The sequence below is a fragment of the Onychomys torridus genome, chromosome 2, assembly GCF_903995425.1.
Source record: "Onychomys torridus chromosome 2, mOncTor1.1, whole genome shotgun sequence".
NCBI lineage: Eukaryota > Metazoa > Chordata > Mammalia > Rodentia > Cricetidae > Onychomys > Onychomys torridus.
Window position 1 is genome coordinate 91,674,413 of NC_050444.1, and position 24,934 is coordinate 91,699,346.

At 37.4% G+C, this 24,934-nt stretch overlaps 1 protein-coding gene across 1 annotated transcript; it reads right to left on the minus strand.

Annotated features, from left to right (window-relative positions):
• Positions 1-1,903: 1,903 nt before the first annotated feature.
• Positions 1,904-14,707, minus strand: LOC118577340 (FERM domain-containing protein 3-like). Its single transcript, XM_036177502.1, has 2 exons — positions 14,581-14,707; positions 1,904-2,430 (listed from the first exon to the last, which is right to left on the minus strand). The coding sequence occupies exons 1-2, from the start codon at positions 14,705-14,707 to the stop codon at positions 1,904-1,906; spliced, it is 654 nt and encodes a 217-aa protein (XP_036033395.1).
• Between the last annotated feature and the right edge of the window lie 10,227 nt (positions 14,708-24,934).

A 24,934-nucleotide genomic window follows, 5' to 3' on the forward strand; every position in this document is an offset into this window, starting at 1 on the left:
TCACGAATTTAATGACACAAAGGAATGTACTACAAGATTTCTCCCCTCACTTATCTTCTTTACCAAAGCTGAATTTGCTTGTCACTCTTTTCAATGGATGACCCAATTATGAATAAATTAAGATCTTAAGTAAACCCAGCAAAGAAAGGCATATATTGCCCATCATGAAAATCAAGAAGACAACTATTGTGTCTCTTTCTCCCTCTGTCTGTTTTTCTGTCTTGCCTCCCCGGACCCACACAGACATGAACACATACTCATATACACAGACACACAAACACAGACACATATGTACACAGAGGCATTCAAAGATATATACACATACCCTCCAGACACAATGTATACACATACAGAGACTCACATACACACCTGTACACACACATACAGCAGAGACATACACAAACACACATGTACACATATATACAGACCCACATACAGGTATACATATGTGTACTCACAAATACACATACAAGCTTGCATATATATTCACACAGACACACAAACACATAGATACACATATGTACAGACATACACATATACATATATACTGAAATGTATCCAAACACATATAGTTATAGACATACACATAGAAACAAACACAGACATATATGCAAATATATACACTTATGGATACACACATACACAAACACACACACACACACACACGCACACACACGCACACACACGCACACATGCGCAAATATCCACCAACACACTAACTTACTTACATACACAGTTTTGAGGGTTGTTTTTTGTTTGTTTGTTTGTTTGTTTTTCACAGAATCACAATGAATGTTGTGAAGGATCAAAAGTATTTTACTTTGAAGTTTTTCTACTGTCATTAGAATCACTGAAATGTGCTGTTGTGGAATTGGAGAGCAAGAGAGCAGCTCCTTACATTGTTGAATGTCCTGCCCTTCTATCACTTACACATGAAAGGCCATCTGTCCACAAGTGTCATCAGAGTTCTTTGGTGCCTTTCATCTGTCCAATCCATCTTCCTTCACTCCAATTAGTAAACAGTATGTAATTAACTAGTGAATCTTTGTAAGATATCTTTCTTTTCAAATTTCACTTTCTTTTCAAAACATGTTGCTTATCTAGGCTAAATCCATGGTCATAACAAAAATGAAACTCTTAGATTACCATGTCTAAATATTGAAAGGTGGCCTTCACATGCCAACTCAGTGTTCTCTGTCTGCATCTCCAATTCCAGCATCTGTTTGGGCAACTTACAACTTGATTCTACTAATTTTCTATATCATATGCAGATAAATAGTTACAAAGTATGAGATCGCTTAGCTAAACATATATTTTATAAAATTGATGCCATAATATTAAAAAACTTCCCATACATCTTTGTGTACTAGTTTTATAAACATATATTTAAATGATTCAATGGGACTTCTTTCACAAAAAAATGTTCACCAAAATTCTTTTAACACAAAAATACTTTTTAAAAACTGAATGAAAAGCCCACCATAAATTTAGTTATATAAACATTTCTTAGAGAATGCTGTTTTCACTAAGAATTATATTGAAAATCATTCTCTTAGACTAAAACTCTATTAACTATTTCATAATGCTGACAATGACAAAGAAACAGAAAAGGTAATTCACTCTGATGTAGGATGAAGAGAATGCCTAGACAACATTAAAAATAATATAACTTTGGTTTCTTAAAGGCTACCTTTCTAAGGTATAAATCAAATGACCTTATTTGATTTAAACTGATATTCAGTATATAGAATTACATAAAGCCAACTTAAGGGTTTGGCATACAAACCCATGACCATTAGGAACATGGTATCTACTGAAAAATAAATATTGAATGCAGCCTTTATTTTTATCAGGGAATCCCAACAAATACACAAAAACGTTGACCTCTAGGACACCTATTTCTTCAGGGGATAGTAGTATTCATAGTGAAACTGCTGAAATTCTGGTTTTTGCATAAGAAGGAGAGATCAATACCTGACTCCAGAAGGAGGAGGAGCAGGGGAAATACAAATAACATCAGTCCCAGGCCCACCACAAGGAGCCTAGAGCAGCGCTTGACTATAGGATTGATCCAGATACGGCCTGTCAGGATGGAATAGCTCCATGACAAAGCTTGACGAGCTTCCTTCGGCTCCTCCTCTTCAGTCATCAAAAAGGCATTTTCATCTGCTTCCAGTTCCTCAAATGAATCTGTATCTTCCCTTTCTAATTCGAGCCAAGACGGACAATCAAAAAGCATGTCAATTTCATCCTCATCTACTGCGGTAGGGAGCAGCCTGCCTCTGGGATTATATACTAGTTCAGAGATGGTCAAGGGGTCTTCTTTTACTTTATCTTCCTCTTCACTTAGAGGATCTGTACTCTGAGCTCCCTTCACTGGTGAACTGGCAAGCAGGGGCTCAGAAACATCTGCCTTAGGCAGTGGGGCACCTGAAAGGAAACATTTTATAAATTTTAAATTTCATATTTTCTTGTTTCACAAAAGTCTGGATGTAGAAATATGTAGAGTTCAAGGTATACATGAAACTGTTCTGCGGAATGTTGACTTTAAACAAAAGCAGGTTAGTAATAGACCTTACACTGTAAGTTCTTAGCTTAATAAGATAAACCTAAAATAACAGTGACCAAAGGTTGTAAATACGTTTAGGTTTGTGACTCTGGTCTGTGGACCTCTGACTATGGGCAGGTTTTCAAAAATAATGTGAACATAATTCAGCTATACATTGTAACTATAAGTGAAGTTTTGTATTATTCAACACTATAGCACAATAGAGTATTTTTAAGAGAATACTAGAGTAAAACTATAGAATCTACTGTCAAAGGAATAATCACATTATACTTCTGAGCCATATTTTCTAGTCTTCATCCTAAACACAATTTTGGTATTTCTGGTTGTTATATTGAATGAAATTTTCTCCAAGTGAAAACATTACACCTTGGAGAGAAGCCTTTTAAGGGTCAAGATGGTCTAAGGCAGTGGTTCCCGACCTTCCTAACACTGTGACCCTTTAATACATTTCCACTTGTTGTGATGATCTCCAATCATAAAATTATTCTGTTGCTACTTCATAACTTTAATTTTGCTACTGCTGTGAATGGTATTATAAGCACCTGATATGTGACCCCTCTGCGGGTCACAGTCCATAAGTTGAAAATTGCTGGTCCAAAGGGGTGAGACTCAGTAACGAAACAACTCCAAACCTTCAGAAAGTCCCTGAAACTGACCAGGTATATAAGACCTCTCCTTCTCCAAGCTTATGTAACAATAAAGATGGCGGAAAGATGCTCCTCGACAAGTTGAGCTGCTGAGAAAAATCTTAGACCAACTGAGTTTACTAGAAGAGAAGGACCAGTTAAACTGGCAGGGAAAGGTTCAGACTGACTGAGGTACCTGGAAGAGACATTCTCTACCCTTGGCAAGCTACCTAAAAGACATGCATTGGGCCCCCGACATTTTTCAGTGGATGCCTATATAAAGAAAGTGTGGTCTATCTATTCAACAAAGTATCATCCGACATATGAAACAGCAAGGTGCTGATCAACCATACAGCATAGAAAAATATCAGCACTATAAGCTCAGTGAAGGAAGCCAGACACAAAAGGTCATCTAATGTGTGTTTTCATTGAAATAGCAAATGTATGGAAAATCACAAAAACAGAAAACATTATGGTGTCTCAAAGAACTATGGGCAGAAAGGAATGTACAGTAACTGTAACAGTAACTGCTTAAGAGTTCAATTTTCCTTATAGGTGATAGAAATGTGTGGCACTAGACAGAAGAATTAGTTGCCTGCCAGTGGTTATGTCCTAAATGCCAGTGAATTGTTGATTTAAAACAGTTCACAGTTTGTTAAATAAACTGCACTCAGTGAAGAAAAGGATGTAAACCATAGATTTTTTTCTTCTCATATAAGGCTCTGTGAAAACTGAAGGGAGTATGTAGACACAGATTAAGGGAAGATGAAAGTGTTGTGGCTTTTAGGAATTTTCAGTGTCTTTATAAGAAGAGTTTTTCTCCCTAGCAGGAGGCTACCTGGACTCTTCTGCTTAGCAAACAACGAAATCTTGCATCAAATATGAATGGTTCACTGCTACTACAAGACTATCTCCTCTAACATTGTTTTATTTGTCTGGTCATAATTATGGTACTGTAGAGCGTCCCCAAAACAGTTTGACCACCCAGCTGCCATGACAGGCTTAGAGGCCCAGACATGGCTTCTGGCAGATTTCGCCCAATGGGGTCTGCATCTAAGGGGATACCTGAAGCCCAGACATAGCTTCTGGAAGGCAATACCTGGACCCAGAAAGAGCCATAAGTTAACCCTATCCAGGAGGGCCTGCATCTGAGAGGAAATACCTGACATCAGGGTCGTGAGCCATGGTAATCCCCTCACCCCAATCTCTGCTATGATAAAAACCCCACCTTGCCTGGGCTCTGGGCCCTCTGCTCTCACTGCTGGAGGACAGAGGGCCCAAGCTCCAAGCTTGAAATAATAAAGGTTCTCTTCGTTTTACATGCAGGACTCAGTCTCTGTGGTGGTGTTTTTGGTGTCCCCACAATCTGGGCATAACAGTACATGATCTTCTTTTGTTTCTAAAGGAATTTTCATATCCTCCTTTACTATTCAACTTTCTGTATCTTTTGCCTCCTCTATCCTTCTCTTATAATCAGGGTAAGGGAAATCTTGAGTTTGCAGAACACAGCATGTTTTGATGGCAATCTCATACTCCAGCTGCTTAGACCAAGATCTTTAATCTCCCTACTGAAACTCATGCTGGGCCTGTGGTTGGCTTCTGTATATGCCCTGAATCACACGTCCAGGACAACTTCCTAGTCTCTCCATTTGTTCTGCATATCTCAGAGCCAATGTCCTTTCTTATGTAGATTCTAGCAATAGTAACCTATCCTATCACCTTGTCTCAGCCTTTGCCCACTTAGGGGCTGCTACCAACAGAAACTGCAGCTACTCTTATAAACATAAGTTGGATGAGGCCACTAAAAATACTCCTTTGTGGTTTGTCTTCTACAGAGGAAATGCTAATTCTTCATAACTGTGCCTTGAGTCCTACACAGTGTGCTCTCGCCTGCACTCCTAAACTTGGTCCCTTATAACTCATCCCCCTAACCGGACAGGACTAAATGTGAACTGCATGAGACAACAGGGAACTGTGGTAGTACCTGGAAAGAATGAAACAGATTTGCTACATCTAATAACTTCAAGATGCAGTTTTTACCAAAGATCTGTTTAGTCCACACAACATATATTTTGGTTTTATTGGGTATATAGTCTGCTACTCATAAAATTTTAAGTGTATCATCTGGATTTCTGATATTATAATTTACCCAAGCATTCCAGACTGGTGATCCTGATAACAGTATTCACTTGCCTTTCCCCAAAGAGTTTAATTAGGAATTTACTAACAAGCCTGTCTTGATCCAAAGTCCAAGGTATTTTCTAATCTTCTCTGTTATTGACCTAATTTCATTCATTAAAAACTACAATCTCATTATACATAAAGTGATGACTCCTATCATTTACCTAGGACAGTCCAGTAATGTTCTTGTTATCCTATATCAGGATTAAAATGCTCCATACTCTCAATTTTACAACTACTTCATCTGATGCAATATTACCTATTATTTTATCATGTAGAGCATAAAGAACAAAGCAAAAAAAATAGTTGCTATTGGTATTTACAGCTTAAGTAAATAAGGTAAACTTTAATTTTTTTTCTTTTATTATTATTATTATTATTATTATTATTATTATTATTATTATGTGTTTTAATTTTATACATCAGCCATGAGTTCCCCTGTCCTCCCCACTCCCGCCCCTGCCTCAGCCCCAGCTTCCCCCCAGGCCCTCCCCTCCATTCCCATGTCCTCCAGGACCAAGACACCCCTGGGGATTCATTTAAACCTGGTGGATTCAGTACAGGCAGGTCTGTTATTCCTCGTTCTCCCTTTCTGTTCTTGATTCAGCTGGGATCTCCTGCTCCCCTAAGCTTTCTTTCCCTCAAATCTTGCCCTTCATTACTCCCACTGTCATCCAGGTTGTTCATGTAGATCTCATCCATTTCTCTGTCATTGGGTGATCCCTGTGTCTTTCCTAGGGTCCCGTTTTCTAGGTAGCCTCCCTGGAGTTGTGTAGCAGTCTAGTCATCTTTGTTTTACATCTAGTATCCTCCTATATCACCAACCCCTCATCTGACAGAGGGCTGATATCCAGAATATATAAAGAACTCAAGAAATTAGACATCAAAATGCCCAGTAGTCCAATTAAGAAATGGGCTATAGAACTAAACAGAAAATTCTCCACAGAGGAAGTTCAAATGGCTTAAAGACATTTAAGGAATTGCTCAACATCCCTAATTATCTGGGAAATGCAAATCAAAACGACTCTGAGATACCATCTTACACCTGTCAGAGTGGCTAAGATCAAAAGCACAGAAGACAGCTTATGCTGGAGAGCATGTGGAGCAAGGGGAACTCTCCTCCACTGCTGGTGGGAATGCAAGCTTGTACAGCCACTTTGGAAATCAATATGGTGCTTCCTTAGAAAATTGGGAATCCATCTTCTCCAAGACCCAGCAATAGCACTCTTGGGCATATACCCAAGGAATGCTCAATCATACCACAAGGGCATTTGCTCAGCTATGTTCATATCAGCTTTGATTGTAATAGCCAGAACCTGGAAACAACCTACATGCCCTTCAACTGAAGAATGGATAAAGAAAATATGGTACATATACACAATGGAGTACTACTCAGCAGAGAAAAACAATGACATCATGAGGTTTGCAGGGAAATGGATGGATCTAGAAAAAATCATCCTGAGTGAGGTAACACAGACTCAGAACGACAAACATGATATGTACTCACTCATAGAAGGATACTAGATGTAAACTTTAAAATTTTATAATGCATGTGATATCAGCCTTAAAGATGTTTTATCTCTATAGTAAGCAGCACATAGTTTAATCTTTCAAATGAAATGCATCATCCATGGGTGTAAATTTAAAATTCTCTTGAATGACATTGACTTTCTCAATGAAGATTTTCACTTTCAATTGGACATTTTCAATGAAAATTTTGGAATATCTCATACAACACATGCCTCTGAACTCTCTCAGAATGCAGCTTGTTTGTTCTATGTTTCACCTATGAAAAATTATCCTGATGATTCTGAAAAGCATACAAAAATGGAAACTTACACAAAGACTCACACAACGCGCCCCCTCAAAGCAATCCTAAAGTCTCCCTTGTTTCTGTACCCACTGCTTCTTAGGAAGGTCTCATAATACCTCAGCATTCTTTTTGTTCCCTTTTCTTTTCTAGGAAGTTTTATACGGCAGAATGATCACTCTTCTCCTTGTGGCCATCATCTACCAACTTCATGGTTTCACCTCAGTTCTTGTGGACTCCTTTATCACCTTTAGTAAGATCATTTTTTGTGTGTGTGACCAACATCTTGAACTCATGAGAACTAATGCAGTTGGTTTCCTGCATTTCTCAAACATTTATTTCTGCACACTGCCTACTGAAATGACTCTCAGCAAAATCTCCAATGACTGACTACAACATTGCTAAAACCAATATGTGTGTACATGTTCATCCTTTTTCCTCATCACTCATCACTTCCTTCCTGAAAGTCTTAACCATATGTCTAGTCCTTAATATGTGATTAAGACTTGCTCAGCCTGGTACTACCAGCTACGACTATCCTTGAAAATGCTGCCAGTTCTTTTTTTTTTTTTCATGATGAATTTTCTAGGTTAAAGAAGTTTGGGAATCTATGCATCTTTTACTTAGACATTAACATTGACTTTAAGCATACAAGTTCTGACATCACTTTGCTGAACTCTGACTTTTTACTAGTTCTAATGAACCAGTTATTTTAATTGTTATGTTCTTACTTCCTATGAATTAATTAGGAGAAAATTCAGGTCAAAATTGAGTGAGGCATGTAAGCAGAGGAATGTATGGTAAAGTATATAATGTTCCTTTCATGTGGCAAGGACTAAATGCTATTACTATTAGCTTATTAAAATATTTGAAAGGTCAAATTCCAGTCCCCTGGCTATATTTGTTTTGGAAGGAGGTATAATAGTCAGCCCTAATAGAAATAAAGAATTAGAGGAGATCATGAAAATGAGACTTCTGATAAAGGTTTTTATTCTGACAACATCCAGAAAGGTAGAAACTCTGTACTAATTAGGGCTTTTATTGCTGTGATATAAGACACCAGGACCAAAAGCAAATTAGAAAGGAAAGTGGTTGTTTTATCTTACAACTCTCTATCACTCAGAGCAGGAACCTAAGGCAGGAACTGAAGAAGCCATGGAGGGGTCTGCTTACTGCCTTATTTCCTCACTACTTGCTCAGCCTACACGATATGAAGTCACAACATGCCCACACGGTTGGGCATACCCGGCGGACCTAGACACTCCCATCTAGTTGTTTCCAGTTCAAAATAGCCATTTCCAGGTCAAAACATCTCGTGTGACTAGGACTCCTTGGCTTTGCATGGTTGCATAAAGCGCGCGCAGCCATGTAATCTGCGAGCATGCATGGAATAGCCATAAGCATTCCTGTATGCAAGCGTGGCCTACCCTTTATAAAGCCAGCCAGCACCATTTTTGCACTACTCTCTCCTTTCTCTTGACCACATGTGTTTCCCACAGGCCTGTTCATGTCTGTCTCTTCCTATCCTATCTCAATAAAAACTCTTCTGTGGATTTGTCGTGTTTTGGGACGTTTCCTCGCAGGGTAAGAGCGCCAAATAACTAACACTACATACTTATACAGATTAGAACCATCAGCTCAGGTATGGCACCACCTACAGTGGGCTGGGCACCCCCCCACACACATCTATTATTAATCAAGAAAACACACGAGACTTCCCTATAGGCCAATCTTAGAAAATATTTCAAGTTTGTGAGTGTTTTGCCTACATGTATGTCTGTATGTCCCATGCATGCCTGAGGATTACAGAGGCTGGAGAGGGTCTTGGATCCCCTGAAACTGAAGTTGCAGATGATGATGAGTGTGAGTGTTGAGAATTGAACCAGGGTACCCTGGAAGAACAGCCAGTTCTCCTAACCAACAAACCATTTCTCCTGGCCCTATTAGCCAGTCTTATGGATGTGTTTTCTAAATTGAGAGTCTCTCTTCCCAAATGATTCTAGCTGTGTCAAGTTTACATAGAACTAATACAATTGACCTCTTATCAAATAGACATAAAAACACATCACTATTAAATCATAAACTTTCCTTTTTAACCTAAGATGTCATATTATATCATTATTATAATATAAACCATTTCAATCTTTAAAAGTGCCACAGTCTTTAAAAATTCAAACACTTTAAAAGTTCAGTCTTTAAAAATACAAGGTCTCCTCTGCATACATGAGACAGTTGTATAGCTGGATCTGTTGAAGGGCCCCTGGTAGTGGGATCAGGATCTATCCCTGGTACATGATTCTGGATCCCATTACCTCTGGTTGGACACCCTCTCACCTTGCATGGGGGAAGGGCTTGGCCCTGCCTCAACCGAATGTACCAGGCTTTGCTTTCCCCCCATAGGAGGACTTATTCTTTTGGAGAAGGGGATGGGGGAACGGGGCAGGGAGGAAGGCAGAGGGGGGAGCAGGAGGAAGGATGAGAAGGGGATCTGTAGTTTGTATATAAAATGAATAAAAAATTTAAAGAAAAAAGCCCAAGGTGTCTTTAAAAGTTCAAATACAATATCTAAAATCTTTCTAATGCCTCAAAGTCTCTTAACTGTGGGCTTGTGGGCTCCTGGGGGTTAGGGAGAACAAGTTAAGTATTTCTATACTTCAAGAAGGAAGGGCCAGAGCACAGTTATAATAAAATCAAAGCAAAACAAAAGTCCAGCCATGAGAAGCTCAGGTCAGATGTCTGTGACTTGTGATCCTCTAGAATCCAAAGGGCTTGGGCAGCTCCATTATCTGGCTCCACCACACACAGAACAGGTGCATGTCTAATAGGCTCAGGCCAGCTCCTCTCCACATCTACTTCTGTCTTTGGCTGTCATCCATGGTATTTCCATCTCCAATATGCTGGGGTCTTCACTGCAACTGAGGCTGTACCCCCACAAATAACCTCTCCTAACCTCTCTTCAGGGATTCTGACCTTGCCACATCATGCCAAACCGCAATTTCTCTCCATGACCTCTTCAAACCTGGGATATTCTCTGCAACTGAGGCTGTACCTTCACAAATGGCCTCTCTCTATTTCTCACAGTGCCAGCCCTCAGCTGCTCTCCTGGCCTCTTCATGTCTTCAAAGCTAGGACCACCTGGGAAACTCATACGTGCACCAAATTTGGCTTCTGTCATAAGATACAGCCTTGAGCCCCATCAACCACAATTTCCATTTGCTAACTCTAAAAATGCTTCCCAGAAGATTTTACCTTGATGTTGGTCTCTTCTTAATCACAACTCATTCTTCACCCATATCTAAACAGTATTGAGTGTACTAACAAGGCAAAGATTTCACTATTATTTTTCTGGTCTCTTTTTCGCTATTGTTTTTCTGGTCTCTTCTTAAGCCAGTCCTTCAACTCCAGCTGACCAGAACTATAGATTCTTAACTCAAAATATCACATAAATGGTGCCTGCAGTTTTGCTTCCCTTTGATTCATCATAAGCATGCCTCCATCACCTGCACCGCCCACAGCCTTATCATCCAAGTTCCCAAATAACCCATTAATCTCGCTGACTTTTCTGGCTCAAAGTTGCAAACTCCTTCTATAGTCCTCCCTGCAACACATGGTCAGGTCTTTCACAGCAATATTCTATTCTTTGGATCCAACTTCTTCCCACTTAGGTTTCTATTGATGTGAGGAAGGGATTATTTTATCTTACAACTCTCTGGTCATAGTCTACAACTGAATGACGTCAGGGCAGGAACACAAGGCAGAAACCTGAAGACACAGACCACAGAGGAATTTCTGAGTTGTTTCTCAGAGCTTACTCAGCCTACTTTCTTATACAGTGCAGAACCACCTTTCTAGGGGCTTCACCACCAACAGTGGGCTTGGCCTTCCCAGACCAACTATTAATCAAGAATTAATTAACCAGAGATTTGCCTATAGGCCATTTGTATGGAGGTATTAACTACATCGAGAGTACTACTTTCCAACTGACTCTAGCTTGTATCAAGTTGACATAAACCTAACCAACATAGACTCTTTGACAATGTTGGAAGTGATGGAGAAAACAGAAATCACAGCAAAGGTCACTGTTTTGAGGTGAAACCCTGCCAACTGGAAAAGTAGTGAACAGAGATAAAATGAAACTTTTCTCACCATTTGTTTCTGGGCTTCATCTTAGGTTTAAAAAATTACCTTATTATTATACCAGTCTCAACTATGATTCTCTGTTCATTGCTTCTGATGTCAACTTAACTTCAGAGCTATCATTCCACCTTGTGGATCTGTTTATCAATATAACCAGACACCACACCTGCTATGGTTTTATTTTGGTCCCTTTTCCATTAAATCCTTATAATATAAAAGACAAGGACTTCAGATTTCTACTACAAAAATGACTATGCATGCTGGTGAAGGTATATAACAGCAAAGCATTGGAAGAAGTCCCATCAGTGTGAAACAAGACAGTCTCGCTATGCAACAGACTCACTCTAATAGAACTAGAAGTACAAAAATATGTTACATACTTTCTCAATTTCCTAAGGTTATATTATGTACACAAAACAAAATAAATGGGAAATTCATGAGAGTTCAGCAAAGTTTTCAAAAGCAAAATCAATATTTTAAAGTCAGTGGCACATGACACATCAGTCAAGGCTATTAAAAATATAATAACTGGCAATGTCATTGAAAATCCTTAAATTTGCAATGCTCAATAATATGTATAATAAGAAATATGTGGGGTTGGGGATTTAGCTCAGCCTTAGATTTGGTCCTCAGCTCCGGAAAAAAAAAAACAAAGAAAAAAAGAAAAAAAAGAAGCTCTGATTTTGCGGGACATGGTGGCACATGCCTTTAATCCCAGCACTCGGGAGGCAGAGGCAGGCAGATCTCTGTGAGTTCGAGGCCAGCTTGGTCTACAAAGTGAGTTCCAGGAAAGGCACAAAGCTACACAGAGAAACCCTGTCTCGAAAAAAAACAAAAAAAAGAAATATGGAAAATTTGAATGAGAACAATGTTAAAATATAACAATATATCAATAAATTGAAAAACTGTGATGACATTCTTCAATAAGAGGCCTAAATGATTAAAAAATTCAGTTCTTTTTTTAATCTAAAATTCAGTACAATTTATAAATAAGTATCTACAAATTTTCAGAAACAATAAATGGGGAAAGATTACAGGATTAATTAAAAATAAAAGTTTAAAAATTATAAATATATCCAATTATGTTATACAATTCAGTGTTCAAATGATGTCCTGAATAAATCTTAGATGCTAGTGGCTAAAAGAGAAAAATCTGAAAAGGCCGCATCCTATGTGGTTCCTACTATGGTACAGTCTGAAAAAGGAGATGGAGATTTATTTAAGTGGCTGCCAGTGGTTGGAAGAAAAAGGTAATTAGTAAGAGTAACAAAGAGAGCCAGGCAGTGATGGCGCATGCCTTTAATCCCAGCACTCAAGAGGCACAGCCAGGCAGATCTCTGTGAGTTCAAGGTCAGCCTAGTCTATAAAGCAAGATCCAGGACAGGCACCAAAAGTACACAGAGAAACCCTATCTCGCAAAAACAAAAACACAAAAACAAACAAACAAAAAAAAAGTAACAAAGAGGATTTGAGGATTTCAGGAATTTAAGTCAAAGTGTTTTATATGATACAGTACTGATACAGACCTGTCCAGATTCATAGCATGAACAACACAAAGAATGAACCCTAATGTAAACTCTGGGTGCTGGGCAATCAGTTTGTGTCATCTAAAAAAAACTTTATCTCTCTTGCAAAGGGTGCATATAAGAAATGACTGTACTTCTTATGTTTTTAGGTAAAACAAAAAACACTGGAACATTTTTTTAGGTTATTGAAACTCGAACCTAGTGCATAAGGCATGACTCCACCACTAATCTACATGCCCAGGCATTTTGCCTCCCAAATGCCAAGGAAGCAAGTCTAATAGATTTAGTAGTCATGTGGGGAACTGTACATTTTCATACTTATTTTGTTAGTGTCTTCTAAAGATAATTGGGTAGTTTCTATCAGAATTGTATTCTAGACCTTAACAAATATACTTCTAAGAATGATAGAAAACTACCTGTTTCTAAATTATTTCTATCACTGTTATGACCAAAAAATGAAGAAATATTAATTTCCAATGATAATTTTGTGATTAAGCAGTCAATTATTATTTCTCTACATTATATAATATTTTCTATATTAATTGGTCAGTTTTTAAAAGGTTCATATTAAATATGTATTAACATGGAAATTCTTTTGGCAATCATAAGTTTTAAAATGTGTTATAAAATACTATACCTAGAAGAATTATATTCATAAAAAATACTTTATGTGCTGTTTTCAACATTCCTAAACTTGATACTGAGGATATTAATGCAAGAAAAAATATTCTTTATATTTGTGCTCTTACAAATGAGTTGGAAATAACCTTGTACTATATAAATCATACAACTCGGGAAGTTAGAGGAGGATTGAGAGTACCCAGCTACCTTTGTGCCGCACAGTGTGGTACAGACTAGCCTAGGCAGTCAAGCCTTCCTCAAACAAAACAAAACAATGAACATGCAGGTTTTAGAACATGAGCACAAAAATACAGTTAATCTCAACTAAGTAGGCAATTTTATGAATATTATTAAGCTATGACAAATTTCATCTATTTTCCAGAATAAATTTTACTGTAACCATTTGCTGAAAAACACACACAAACATAAGTATGTAATTACCGCAGCATTGTGGCTGAGGATCCGATTTTAAATTTCTATTTCAATTTCTGTTTCAACTTCTCAGATCATGAAACTACATAAAACATGATCATTATCAAGATAAGAAATGAAGTAACATCAGTCTGATGGGATGGTGGCTACTTAGCTAGTTATTTTTATTTTATTCATTTTAATTATAATTTTGCTTATGGTGCATGTGCATGTTTCTCCCTGTGTGTGAGCTTACAGAGGCCCAAAGAGGGTCTGGTATTTTATTTTAATAAAATTCTGATTTGAAGATGAAAAAGGGGCTCTGCCTCATAGTCAGAAACAGACCTGAGATCTGAAACTCACATAATGCAAGGCAGAGAAGTGTTTAGATTGTTCATTATGCCTTATAATCATCATTTCTCACTACTAAGCAATCTGCAAAAATACACAACAGCCTTCCTCATGTCTTTTGAATAAATCTTTAGGTAATCTTTATTATTTTGTTGCAAAAAGAGCTTGACCTCCCATTCCCCCTCACCTACTTGTTTACACTCCCCCGTACCCTTCTTATTTCTCTCCTTCCCGTTTCTCCCTCTCTGTTTTCACTCCTTAAAAAAATAAAAATGTATGCCAAATGCATCCTTAGCTTCTCTCTGGTTTATCTAGGTATAGGATGACAGCCCAGGGCAAAGCACGTACCAGCATTTCGAGGTATGACCTTGGAGCCATGTTTCAGCAGACGGACAAACACATTACTGCTGCAGTGGTTCATCATGTGCAATTGGAGGCTTCGTTGAGTCCGTATCTTGACCAAGCATTTTGCCATATTTAATATTATGATCTTCCTATGGCTCTGTTGTCAATTGTGGCCCTGAATATATGCAACCAGCAACAACAGCTTTGACCTTTTGCTCACTGTCCATTCTGTTTCAAAGGACCAAGGCAGAGCACACTGAGAATGAATCAAATGTCAGGTTCTTAATGTGGCCAACAAAAATAACTCATCAGGGATAGACATTGGGCAAGAAGGGAGGGAGGAGATGCTATTTATAAACTCTGACCCCTCCTCTGATGGACAGTAAAGTTTTATGCCTAGTCCTCACTTAGTTTTTTTCTAACTCATCTAGATAAGTGATCTCTGCCAAAAAACAAAAGCACCCAGTATAAAAAGAAAATTCGCTAATTCTATATTGGAGGGAAAAAAATCTACTTCTACTTCATTTCTGATATATTCAATAAGCTCCATTATGTTCTAAAGCATATTTGCCCCGTAGCAAATAATGCAAGGCACAGTCTTTTTAAGTGGGAAAAAATATTTAGGCAGAAAATTATAGTTATTTTTAATAATGTGTTTTATTTGAAAACAGAATATCTCAAATAGTACTGCTTCAACATGAAATGATTTGTTAAGAAGTTTGCATTTTTCAGTGAGACTGATGTGTGTTCAACAAGTAAAGAAAGTTTCATCTGGGACCAGCCACACTGCTGGTGGTGCTCAGCAGCCACATGTAGCAAGTACGTGGACTCTACTGCTCTCACCAAAACAGTGACTTTTTTGCATGTTTCATTTCCATCCTGTCACCATGACAAGACTTTGTTAATTATATAGACAAGGCTTATGGAGAAAATTGACCTGCACAAATTCATGAAATCAATATGTCAATGACCTTGGCATTCAAACAATAACAGTTGACTAAAATATAAATCCCCATATTGACAGCTGTTGGTGCTTGAATTACTAGCTTTAATGTGTTTTAAATGCAGGAGTCAAGTATCACATTTTCCTTACACTTTGAAACACTTGGCACTTGTACATCTGACAGAAATGTGCCTGCATTCTAGCATGGTCACTAAGGGCACAAACATTCTCATGTTTACAACATGCTATGTAATTGAAATTTTTAACTGGTTAATAAAAATACATTGACTACTTTCATTAACGTTTTTGCTGGTATATTTCTTATAGATTGATTTCAGAAGACAAGACATTGCATTATGCCATCATGCATTCATGCATTTCTCCACTTCTAATAGCTAAGTTACTAGCACACAAAGATTTTATATTGTCAGTGGATTTTTCTTTTCTCAAGAGACAAAGGGTTTACATTTAGAACCATCATTTGAAATTCTACATTGTTATATTTCATTATGAGACTAAAATTAACAGTATTTATAGAAAGAACTTTAGTAAAACTTATGGAGTTTTACAAGTCTGGCATTCCTTAACCCTAAAATCCACTTTTAGAAATTTATTGTGAAAGAACAGTCAGAAATGTTGACAAAAATATTCATCAAGGCATCATTTATTTATGAATAAAAACACCAACTTAAATTTCCAAAAGGAATATTAGTCAATATATGTGATAATTCATAAACATTGGAATTTATGTTTATATAAATTGGTGTGAGAAAATGCCTCCAGTATACTACTAAATGAAGAAAGTATGTTTACATAAGCAGAAGAAATTCAACCATGTAATCATACACTCAGGAGTAAAATAAGAGCCTAGTATCAACTCTGAAAGAGAAAGGCATGGTGCACTGTAATGGGAGGTAGAGGAGGCCAACCCTGCAGCCATCTCTGGGGCCTCCTACTCCATCTTATGGGTTGGTAGTTCCAAGAAGAAGAATAAATCCTATGTGAGTAGAGTGAGTCAGTTTCAGTTTTCAAATTTGAGTCTTGAACCAAAAACTTCAAAATTTCAAATCCCAATTTGCCATACCATAAATTCATAAATCTTCAACCATTTTCAACTAACATCTCGATATAATTCTGACTAAAACCCCCACATACAAAATAGACATATAACAAAAAAGTAGGTCCTGGAACAGCGACATTAGTCCTTCCTCACTTGTCACCAACAATGGTTCTTCAATATATTACTAAAAAATATTATACACCATAAATGTTGAATTTTTAAAAATTCATAGACATTTAAAAATATTATTGGAAATGTTTTTTTAATTAAAAATGAAGTTTGAAAACCAATTCTCAATAATGAATTTCTGCCTTGTACCAAAACAAAGAATTTCAAAAGATTAGTAAGGACTCATTTGAATGGGGCAAGTACTCAGTAATGAGAAATTATCCTTTTTATCCTCTTTGAGAAGAATACACCAATCTTATAAATCGAAAGCTGCTTCCATACATATTTTATGTTAAGAATAAAATTTTGCTAATAGTGAAGCTTAACTTGATATGCACTCTTGAAACAAAGGTCTAGGTCACAGCAAATCACAAGCCAAATGTTCTTTCCGTGTTCAAATAAGACAAATGTGAGCTATAACCTGTCAAGTTGTCTGTATTTCATTTCTGTTTTGTGTGCTCACTTCCTCTTCTGTGATGATAAAAATAGCCATCCTATGTAGTAAGCCAAAGAATTCTGAACTATTTTTGGTCCAGGCTACCAGCTGATTCTATAGTCACAAAGCCAAAAGATGAGCTGCAAAACTAGTTTTGCTGTAACGTTGACTTCATATAAACCACTTTACCTCTCATCATATTAGAACAACATGTGACATGATGGATCACGTGAAAGAAGCAGAGCTCCCAAAAAAACAAAACAGAAAGGATGTAAAACACTTGAAAAAAACTACTGCTGTACTTTTCTTTCCCCTAATTCCCAAGCACAAAATCTCACCATAGTTTGAATATCTTCTTTCTTCATTGTATTTCACTATTTTATTACAAATCAGAATTTTTAATTAAGGTAGTCACAATATTTACCATATTTCATTTATTCTCTCAAATTTGAAAAACCAATTCACTGCTCTACTTTTCAGAGTTCTTAAGTAGACAGCTCTTAAGCACTGTCCTCTGAGGATGCTCTGATCTTCTGCATTCACATAGGGAGGAAAACCCGACAAGGATGGCTTTCTATATTGTCCTTGCTACTTTTCTTCAGCTGGTTAGATTCAAAGAAAATCTATATGCAGCTGTCTTTCATAGAAGAAAAGAGAGGCAGATATGTGCAGTCCCTCTACAGACTTTGCACAGATCTTTGTTTGGAGTTCCATGCTCCAAAGAACAGTATCAGCAGTACAACATTAGGATGCCCGTGAAAAAGAAAATTCCTATTTGATTCATTCATTTATTTTTAAAAAATTTAGAATGCATGTCCAGTGGCAAAGTGAGAGAGCAGTATGTTATTTTCATCACTGAGACAAAATACCCAATAAGAAGCAACTTAAGGGAGCAGAATTTAGTTTCCCCCGCAGCTCAAAGAATACAGCAACTTCTGCCACACTTCTCAGTGAACCATGAAGCCGAGTGGGGTGAGGCCATGGAAAAAACCTCCCTCTTTCCACCATAATGGTCCCCTGAATGCTACTTACAGCATTTTAGGTGTTGTGCAACTTCCTGAGGACACTTGAAAAAATATCTATTTATCAATTCTAAATTCATAAACTAGTGAGTTTATTGGGATTAATTCCAATATGGTTGAAAGGTTACCTACAGAATCATGGATCACAATAAAGCACACTGTAGTGAGACAGTCTAGGACTCTAGATAAGGTCCTTCTTCTCTGCTAGTTAAAGAACTAAAATACAGAAAAACCTCCAGTGCAACAGGTAGTAGCAGAGAAATCTCCAACACTGCAGACAGCAGGCGACAAAATCAGCATTTGAAGAAAGGCTTTGGCGGGGATGCGGGGCGTGAGCGGGGGAGGGGGGGGTGAGGAAACACAACATGCAGTAGACACACAGAGAAAAAGACCCTCTACAAAGAGGTGGACTCTAGAAGTCAAAAAAAATCCAGTCTCTTCTCCAGGGCTGGGTTGTTTGTTTGTTTGTTAGTTTGTTTGGTTTTTAAGTCTCCAAAAACTTTTTCTCCCCTAATTTAGGGCTTGTCAGTTGGAAGAAAGATAGGATGACATATTAGCCTACAACTATTGTGTAACCTGTCCTGATCAGGCCTCAAACTTGTTGAATTAGTCCATGAGCAGAGGACCTGCCTGTGGGAAACGAAAGCATACAAGACCTTTGTTTTAAACGTCTGGCTTTTGTCTCAGGTCAGGTGGATGAGGAGCTAGCTATTTTGAAAGTCCACCATTTATTACCTAGCCATGGCCACTCCACCTATCTGCCTACCAGGGAACCAGTCTAGGAACTAGTCTTTCACTAGGAAGGGTAACAATTCATAAAATCAGCATTGCAGGACATCCCTGCTAGTCACAGACTCATCTCTTCCAGAATTGTTACTGTTTATATAACCTTGTAGAGGGGATTTATAAGTTTTGTAGCTTTCAGAAACCTCCTGCCCTTGTAAATTTCATTTACTTCCTGGGTCCTGCATGTTTTATTTACTTTTCAAGTCCTAGGATCCTCCACTTAGGCCTGAATGTTTCAATTTAGAGGAAATAGGTTACAACACTAGTGTTTAACTAGTTCACAGCTCCAAACTCTTCTCTCACACAAGTATGTTTTAAATGCTTAAGAACTACATGCTCGAAATAGGATAGATAATGGAATTATTTTCTGTGAACTTGTCAAATGCAAATGGACTAAACATTGTTTAGGTATTTACTGCTTGTTTATATGGTATATAGTTATTGTACTTTTGTATATAGTTTTTTATATTAGTTATAACTTTTTTTCCTTTTTTCTTTTTATTAAAATAGAAAGTGGGAAAATAAAAAGGGGGAAATATAGTGATTTTAAAAAAAAAAAGAACTACATGGTCATATTTCTCACAGCAAAGCAAGTACCCTACTTTTTAGTAGCAATTTTATGTAAGTTATGTTTCATATCATTGTAATCAAATAAAGGCAAGAAACAATTTAAAGGAAGACAGTTTGTGTTGTTTCATATTCAGCAAAAACAGTCCCTCAAAGTTGTGAGTAGGGTCCCTGGTAGAAGTAGGCAAAAGCTGACTCTTATTTCAGTGGACAATGAAAAAAGTCAGAAAAGGAGCAGGGTCTATTTTTAAACATCAAGACCACTCCTCCCCATACACCTACTTCCTGGAGCTAGGCCTACCCTATAACTTCATACAACAGTGCCATAATCTGATGACCGTGTGTTCAAACACATGGGCTTACAGAGGGCATTTTACATCCAAATGACAATGCAAAGGATATTTGAAGGAGAGAATCAATTTTTTCATAATAGGATGCCAAAAAAAAATTAAAAATAAACAAAGGAGGAAATACATAATCCAATGATAAGAGTTGTTCATAGGTCTACTGCAGCTCCTGGAGCTATGAACTCTGCAATGTGTACTTAGAGTAAGAATGACTCTGTTTTGCTAATAACTCCAACTTACCAGATACTTGGGAGTGCTGGTGCCTCCAACTATAAAATGAAGGCTAAGAACCCTTCTCTTGGTTTGAAAAAAATGAAATGACATAAACACATTAGTGCCAGTCATGGTGCTAGCTTCTGGCTGGTAAACTGGTACTTGCTAAATGGGTTTGGAAAATAAAGCTTAAAACACAGACTCCAAAGACATCCTTGATTGCTAATCTTGGATTCTGGGATATACTACTTTTTTTTTACTCTCAGCCTCTCTTTGTAATGCTGTAATATGAGTCTTTTACAAACAGTTTGTACTTCCAAAGGTAGTTGTTATGATTGAATAATATATGGGCATAATCACTCAGATCACTGCCAGGCAGTGAATTATTAAATAAAACCTAGAGATCTTTTTCAAAACACAATCATTTGTTTATCTCTGTTAATGATACAAGGGGAACATAGTGATGACAAACAATTGTGTTCTCTTCCTATAACCTTATGTAAAGCAGTTTCCCTAAACAACTGTGTTCTCTTCCTATAACCTTATGTAAAGCAGTTTCCCTAAACATCTGTTTTCACTTCCTGTAACCTTATGTGAAACAATTTCCTTAAACAACTGTGTTCTCTTCCTATAACCTGATGTGAAACAGTTTCCCTAAACAACTGTGTTCTCTTCATATAATCTGATGTGAAACAGTTTCCCAGATTTCATGCATTTATCTGACCTGTCTGTTAACTTGGGAAATTTGTATCATCCCAAGACCCTTGCTCACTATTTTACCTGAAAGTTTGGTAGTAGTATTAGTACTTATAGGACTAGATGTTCAATTTATTGAAGGTAACTTCAGAAAAGTCAACTGTAATTATAACATCAGTTGCATGTACTATATTAGGTGTTTGGTAACAAATTTTCGCAAGTTTAGTAGATTCATGCATTGGTTAAAATAGCTATATTCACTGACATTTTAATTTGAACTATGGAATATTACATATGTACATTGCATCTTTATTGCCACATATAATATGCACCAAAAGTCTTTTCTATCTATTCTTTACAAAACAAACGAACAACACAAAAAACTTATTCAGAGGCCCAAGGCATTTCAAAATCCCATAAATTAAAAAAAAAAAAAGTATTGTTTGGATATGTACAATGAGCCCCATTCTAGGCATAGTGGAAAACTAGAAGGGAAATCTATCACAGCGGTTTGCCTCTCATGAAGTTATGATAAAATACTCAGTAGGGTTTCTATTGCTGTTAAGAGAAACCATGACCATGGTAACTCTTATAAAGGAAATTCATTTAATTGGGATGGCTTACATTTTCAGTGGTTTAGTCTATTATCATGTTGCATAGTGGCATGCAGGTAAACACAGTGCTGAAGAAGTAACTGAGTATCCTACATCTTGGCTTCCAGACAACAGGAAGTAGTCTGAGTGTCACACTGAGGGATGCTTGAGATTAGGAGACTTCAAAGCCTACCCCTACAGTAACATACTTCCTCCAACAAGGCTACACCTACTCCAACAAAATTATACCTCTTAGTAATGCTACTCCCTATGAGCTTATGAGGCCAGCTACACTCAACCAAACTAGCAAAAGCTACTTAAGGGAGAAAAAGGTTATTTTGGTGCATAGCTCCAGGTTATAGTCCATCATAGTAGATGTCGACACAAAATAGGGCTCTCGTCTCGAAGGGAATAAAAATTGTTTATTCCAAAGCCCTTTGGTTGGTGAAGAACTGGGTTTTGTTATGCTAGTATACTTGGAAGTTTTTTTAAATCTTATTAGCAGGATGTTAGGTCTGACAGAGGTGGGCAAGAATGGCTCTTTAGAGGGCTAAACATAGTCCAAAATTAGTTGTTTCTAAGCTATGGACCTGCAACATTCCCACTTCTCCACATCATTGGAGTTCTAATCAGTCAATCAACCTTTGAAGACACAAGTTTTCTCCAGAAATTCTTGTTCACATAGGGAAGATACAGCAACCAGCAGGGGACTTACAGGGTTCCCATCTCGTCTACAATCAAGGACAGAACAATAGATTCATGCATGCTAGTTAGGGCTAGGCTCACACTCCCCTTTTCATTCATTCTGTGGCCTAGTCCACAAAATGATACTGACCATTTTCAGGGTGGGTATTTCCACTTTAGTTAACACAGTGTTGATAACCTTCCACTAACATGCCCAGAAATTAACCTAACATAGAGTCCTTCAATGAGACTATTTTTCTAGGTAGTTCTCAATTATCTCAAATTGAAATTAAAACTAAACATCATTCTCTCCATAGATAAAGTCTCTCACAGACATTACACATGAAATAGAATTATCACAAGTACAATGTATCCCTCAGAAACATGTGTGAAGAGTTTCCTGTGAGAGGAATTCACATTGTCTTACTCATCAATATTTCACATAACTTAGATTCTTCCTCAGATATAAATAATCTTTCTTTTCTCTATCTTGGTTGAACATAGAGCTTTAATAACACCCTGATACTGTCTAACTTGGATTTATTATGCACTCTGTCACAGTTTCCTTGAATAAAAATATGATCTCCCTGAGGCCTTACTGGATGAACAAACACACAATGCGACTATGCTGGCTAGTTTCATGTCAATTTGACACAAGCTAGAGTCACAAGGAGGGGGAACCTCAACTAAGTAAATTTCTACTCCAGATTGACATATGGTACATTTTCTTGATTGATGATTGATTGGAAAGGCCCATCTTGCTGTATGCAGTGCCACCCTTGGGCTTTTGGTCCTTGGTGCTAACAAGAAAGAAGACCAAGCAAGCCATGAGGAACAAGCCAATAGATAAACAGCATTCCTCTTTGATGCAAATGCTACAGCCAGTAGAGAAAGAATCCTGTGTGAGGTAAGAAAGAAATCTGGTTCAGAATGATTTAGCCATGTTGGTTCAAACTTCTAGAGTCTAAACCTGGGCAGTTGATTTTAGACATATTTAAGTAGAGTACAGTTTTGTATAGAAGTTTCCTGGTAACAACTATTTCAATTCCATGTGCACAATAAAGTCTCAGTTGTAACTACATCAAAACTCTTTTTCAAAGTACATGTGACCTCTATAATGAAGATGGGTTCTATGGTTTAAGGGCTAAAGATCTTGTATCATCTCAGCTATATAGACAGCATAGTGGTCACAAGGCTATAAAATACATGCAACTAAGGATGGGTTCTATTGACTAAAAAGCAATGCTCAAGATAAAGATTTAGGGTGAAAGAATTTGGCATAAACATAATAGTCTGGGGGATTTCAGGTATGGCCCAGCCCTACAGATAGTATTGGGAACCAGCAAAAAACTCTTGTCCAAAGTACTGCCATTTTGACTTCAGATTCCATGTAACCCAAGATCCTAAGCCCTCTCTAAGCAACAATAGTTCCCCAAAGTGTAATGCCTATTCCTAACAACAAAATCTCCTAACAATAAAAAGAACAAATGAATCTGATTGGCTACTTGTTTCTAAGAACAAAAAGAACAAACAAATCTGATTGGTTGAACATTCTGTGTTGGTTGACAATGATGGAACAGACAAGGAAAACTCCTAATCTTTGACTCCTGATTGGTGAAAAATGTAACCGTGACTTGGCACAGATGTTTGTGGTTTTTATGTTTATAAACCCTGCTTTAACATCTGAGTCCTTGTGCTGCATTCCTGATGACCAATGACCCTGCTTATGTGGTGATATATTGAACACTTTGCTGTTTCATGAGCCCATGGGTCTTATCTCTCTCCTTCCTCATGGTGTACAATGGACATGTTGTAACAACAGCACAGATTACCAGGCTATTAACAACATCCACTCCCAGCTTTCTGGGTGGAAAACAGGTATACACATCCCTTGTATTGAGACAAGCCTACATACTTGACATTTCTGGTTTCTCTATTATTCATCAGTGAACACAAGGACCTTGTACCCTCAACACTCCTCCATAATATTCATTAATTCTTGGCTTCAGGTTCCTGCCTTGTTTGAGTTCCTTCCCTGATTTCCCTCAATGATGGACTGAGGTGTGGAACTGTAAGATGAAACTAACCCTTTCCAGCCTGGATTGCTTTTGGTCATGGTGTGTTATCCCAACAATAGAAATCCTAACTAAGACAACTGCTATAGTCCTGACTCCAATTAGAACATCTTTCTCTGGTTTTTGTGTATTATTTCAAGGAAGAAGCTACTTCCTGCCTCAGTGTGTGGTGGGTTTGTTTTTACTTCATTTCTGTTCCATTAATTCTGTCAAAACACAACTCACTATTCCAACTAAGCTACTATTCTTTGAATAAGAGTAATCAAACTGGATTGCATAAATAAACAAAATGGTAGAAATTTTTTCTTAATTCCTCTTAACATTCTGGCAAACAATCTGAAGAAACAAGACATTAGTAAAGGCTTTTCTGAAACTCTGGCTTGTTTGTGTTGCTATTGTATGGCCATGATTCTTGAACCATGCACTCATTCAGAATGACTAGCCACACCTGTCATTCTGCTATAGTCTACCCACATGTTCAGAAAGGCATATAAACATGAGAACAATGTCCAACAATGCTCAGTTTTGCTTTTGATATTATTAAAAACTTCTAAATTGCTTTACCCACATTTTGTAAGAGTACAATGGGAAATATTCTTACAAATAATTTAGAGAAGAATAAGGGGAAGTTGAGATATATAGTGTGTGTTCACTGAACAAACTGTGGAATAATATTCAGTATGATGGACAAATGTTCACGTTACATTGTAAAATGAAAAATCAAACTTTAAAATGGTATTTGTCATATATTTTATGTATTTGTATGT

Excerpts from the sequence above, each read along its gene's own strand:
- LOC118577340 (XM_036177502.1), bottom strand. The coding sequence starts at position 14,707 with ATGGCAAAATGCTTGGTCAAGATACGGACTCAACGAAGCCTCCAATTG. Across the intron at positions 2,431-14,580 it reads GGTCATACCTCGAAATGCTG|GTGCCCCACTGCCTAAGGCA; the intron begins GTACGTGCTTTG and ends GTTTCCTTTCAG.